The sequence below is a fragment of the Myotis brandtii genome, unplaced genomic scaffold, assembly GCF_000412655.1.
Source record: "Myotis brandtii unplaced genomic scaffold, ASM41265v1 scaffold178, whole genome shotgun sequence".
NCBI classification, from domain to species: domain Eukaryota; kingdom Metazoa; phylum Chordata; class Mammalia; order Chiroptera; family Vespertilionidae; genus Myotis; species Myotis brandtii.
In genome coordinates this window covers 13,654-17,897 of record NW_005356599.1, presented here as the reverse complement: position 1 = coordinate 17,897, position 4,244 = coordinate 13,654, and the positions used below count along the sequence as shown (strand labels likewise).

The 4,244-nt window shown below is 48.1% G+C and overlaps 1 protein-coding gene across 1 annotated transcript in view; it reads left to right on the top strand.

The window, feature by feature from the left end:
• The window catches only part of OPA3 (optic atrophy 3 (autosomal recessive, with chorea and spastic paraplegia)), a 34,529-nt gene that overhangs the window by 27,506 nt on the left and 2,779 nt on the right, over positions 1-4,244 (top strand). The window contains exon 2 of the mRNA XM_014537395.1: positions 4,092-4,240. Within this exon, the coding sequence (XP_014392881.1) occupies positions 4,092-4,240 (149 nt within the window). The remainder of the gene's footprint in view (positions 1-4,091; positions 4,241-4,244) is intronic.

Here is a 4,244-nt window from a genome sequence, read left to right as displayed (position 1 = left end):
AAAATTGATTTCAGAGAGGAAGGGAGAGGGAGAGAGAGAAATATCAATGATGAGAGAAAATCATTGATCAGCTGCCTCCTGCATGCCCCCTACTGGGGATCGAGCCCGAAACCCTGGGTGTGTGCCCTTGACCAGAATTGAACCCGGGACCCTACAGTCTGCAGGCCGACGCTTTATCCCCTGAGCCAAACCAGCTAGGGCTGCCACCTTGTTTCTAAGTAAGGCACGTATACTCCTAGTTCTTAAAGACACCCCCCCTTTTTTATTACCTGTTGACTTCCTAATATGGAAGATAAAAATTTCATGCTTTCACTCTCCTCCATATTAAAACAACAACACTCCCCTCTCAGTAATTAAACAATCCTGTTATCAGTTATGCCATATTGAGCACCCTTTCACCATCCTGGGCTGCATGAGTAATGGGTATGTAATTAGTAAGTAGTATGTATGTTGATTTCTAACAAAGATACCACCACAGCTCAGTGAGGGAAGGATGGTCATTTCTATAAATGATGCAATTGCATATGCATATGGAACGAGCCCCACTCCCTTGCTACCTGGGGACATTGGCAACGTCTGAAGACATTTTGGTTGTCAAAACTTGGGAGGTGCTACTGGCAGGGAGCAAAATTGTCCCTAACTGAGAGAACCCTAGCATATGCAAATGTAAAAAGTCATGGAGCTTCATGAAAATTATATTTTGTTAAAAAGATAAAAAAGAATGAATTTCGTGAGGTCACTGGATAGAAAATCATTTACATAACTCCATTGTATTTCTACATATCAGCCCCAACCAAATTGAAAATTGAATGTAAAATGCCATAAATAATCATGTCAAAAATATCAGGACCCAGGACTAAATATAATCGAAGAAATACAAGACATGCAGAGAAAATTAGAGACTGAATGGAGAGAGATGCTGCGTTTGTGGCTTGAAAGACAATATTGGGAAGATATCACTGTCCTGAAAATACTCTGTAGACTCAATGGATTCCAACCCAAATCTAGGACAATGGCTTTCAACCTTTCAACGGTGTTCTAATTACTCGTTCACACACACACACACACACACACACACACTCCCAAGAACAAAAGTTTTATGAAACAATACTTACCCTTACTACTTCAGATTGGCTTCCATATTTTCATCATGTTTTTAATGGAACTAAATAGATCTGTGCAACTAAATTGATTTCATTACCCGCTTACAAGACAAAATCTACAGTTTTAAGCTCCCGTGGAAGCACTGAGTGTCCTGGGGAACCGATCCCCCATCACACAGGTCTCCCTAAGGCCGACTCGTCACTGGCAGGCGAGCTTCTTTTTCAGGAAGTCCATTTTCAATCTCAGCCACAATGTTGGAATCTCCAGAGCTCTCAGTCTCTCCAGCCTCCACCTGGCTCAGGGAGCCTCCAGGAAACAGCCAGGCAGCCTGCCTGGCAAAGCCAGCGCAGGGCCCCCATTCCAAGTAGCCACCATCAGCCCCTACCCCCCCACCCCTGCTTCTACCCCTCCCCTCCGCCCAACCCCACCCATAGACTAGGCACAACGCAGCAAGCAGAAGTAGTGGTTTTATAGATAAACAGGTGACGTCACCATAAAAGGAAGTTGAGAGAGCCGCCACTTCTTATAGCAAGCCACAAACTGTTACCAAGTGGAAAATGACGAACAGCCAGCAAAAAAACCCCAAACCCGTTTGAGAAATACCATGTGAGTAGAAACCAAGACATTCTAGAAAATCATTGTCCAGCCGAGAGCAAACTGACATAGGTATGTGCCCTGACTAGGAATCGAACCTTCCCCTCCTGGTTCATAGGTTGATGCTCAACCACTATGTGCTCTTTTTTGTTAAACAGTGAGAGCCAAATAACTTCCTGGAATAGAAAGGTAAGAGCTGAATGAGCGTCCACTAATGGAAAACCAGTGTTTGTCTCCATCCCATCTCCATTTGATGTCAATCAAAACCCACCATTGGCCTTTAATTTTTAAAAATGCAAATTCTGCGGGCATACATCAGTTACCTGATGTATAATAAAAGAATGGGGAAGGGGGAAGTGAAAGAAGAGAGAAAGCTGCTGTGGTAGCCTGGGTGTGGAGTAGAAGGTTCCCGTCTCAGTAGACACTCCCTCTGCTGCTGGACTGTTCCAGACACGTGTTTAGCTGTGCAGCTGTGTCTGTTGCATTGATTGGCTTCCCGTCAAATCGAAATCTGATCCACCTCATTGACAAACCCTGTTATTCACAATAGGCTTCCATTCGTTTACTAAGAGGTGTATGCCTCTTAGTCTTAAAGCGCTCCACAAGCCATCCTGTCCCCTGCCCCTCAGAGTAATATGATCGTTATTCTTACTCTGGGCTCCTTCCGGGGCTTTCCCTTGGCCTTGGTGAACGCCTGAGTCTCCTCAGCCGCCGCTTCACAAAAGAGGTGCCAGGTCTGCCAAGCACCCACCGACCACAAGCAGCCCCCCGAGTGGCAGAAGGTGGCAGCCACCGTGGCAGAGCGCTACCCTGTCCCTTAAAACAATCGACAGATTACTCTCTAGTGCATTTTCAAGTTGACACTAAAACTCTGAAAGTTCAAGTAGTTGCAAAGGATGTAACTTGTGATGTGAGCATTGACATATCCCAGCAGAGTGGCACGTCCTCCCTTTGACACATCTAATGCCATCCACCTGCTCTGGTGATTTGGTGCCAGCCAGTGCCCCGTTTCCAAAAGTACAAACTCTTCTTTTACTGTCAGAAATTTTACATTCTTCCTCTTTGTCCTTGACCTTAACTTGGAGCTCCCTCTGGACAGAATTCTTTCTCGTGAATTAGGTGTCATCAACCAAAATATATACAGAAACTAAATTTTAAATTTTATTTAGTTTCCTGTGACTATAAGGTTCCAAATGTTAAAATATTTTCTTCTGGATTGAATTACTTTTAAAATTTTTGCTAGTGCACAAATAATATAAAACATTTCATGTTTCATGTATTTTCATGAATAAGTATTAAACATTGAAAGTAAAATATGTTGGCCCTGGCCGGTGTTGTCCAATGGTTGGAGCTCCGGCTGAGCACCAAAGGGTCCTGGGTTCCCTTCCAGTCAAGCTGGGTCCCCCGCCCCCAGCCTGTTTCCTCCCCCTTGGAGAGTGTGGGAGACAGCTATTAGCAACCAGTCTATTTCTCTCTCTTCCCCTCCTTCCCTCCCTTCCATTCTCTCTGAAAAGCAGTGGAAGAAATATCCTCAGGTGAGGATTAACAACAACAAAGTAAAATATGTTGGAAATGAATCTCCAAATAAGCTAGACAGGGCACCCGCATTAATTCCACGTGCTCTTGGATGAAGATGCGTTATTACAGGAGTGAGTCAGGGTTCGCATCAATCCTGCCTTGGTTTTTAAGGCTCAGAAGGGCTGGAAGTTTTCCTCACAGAAGCGGCCACACAAGGCAGTTTCTGTGCCAGCAGCACCGTCAACTCTTAAGCTCCTTCCAAGGTGTGTTTCTACACCCGCCATGGAGAGCGCGCAACTGTTAGCTCCCGCCTCGGGCTGTGGGCTATTCAGGAGCCACCAGCCCTGTTACCCCCTTTCACAGGTTCAAGCGCTTAACCTCATCTCACATTTCAGCTGCCCTTTCTTTGGATCCAGTAGGTCACCCTCTGCCTCAGCCCTGACACTGCGTTTTGGGAAGATTCGAAAAGAAAGGGGGTCGCCCTTTCTCCTGGGAAGTGGATGGGGTGACAGTGCCGGGGAAGGAGGACGGGCTGGCCCGCAGGTGGCTTGGCGGGGTGGGGGGGGGGGGGGGCAGAGGGAGCTAAGCGCCTGCCAATGGAGCCTTTACAGCTTCCGGGGACTTGGTGCCCCGGGAGCTCCTTGTGACCCTTCAGGGGCGCAGCCCGGGTCTGAGGGCCTCCCCTCCCGGGCAGGATTCCTCTTTCCTGGCTGCTTGCCAGAATCTTCTGGGCGAGGCCGGTTCGGGTTTGTTTAAAGCGCCCCCTGGCGATTCTGTTTGCTGTGTCTCCATCGCTCCCACCTGGTCACAGGCGTGTTGGGCGGGGCTGGCAGGGGGCTCGCAGAGCACGGGCTGACCCCTCTCTTCCCCCGCAGTGTACCACTGGGTGGAGATGCGGACCAAGATGCGCATTATGGGCTTCCGGGGCACAACCATCAAGCCGCTGAACGAGGAGGCGGCCGCCGAGCTGGGCGCCGAACTCCTGGGCGAGGCCACCATCTTCATCGTGGGCGGTGCCTGCATGGTGC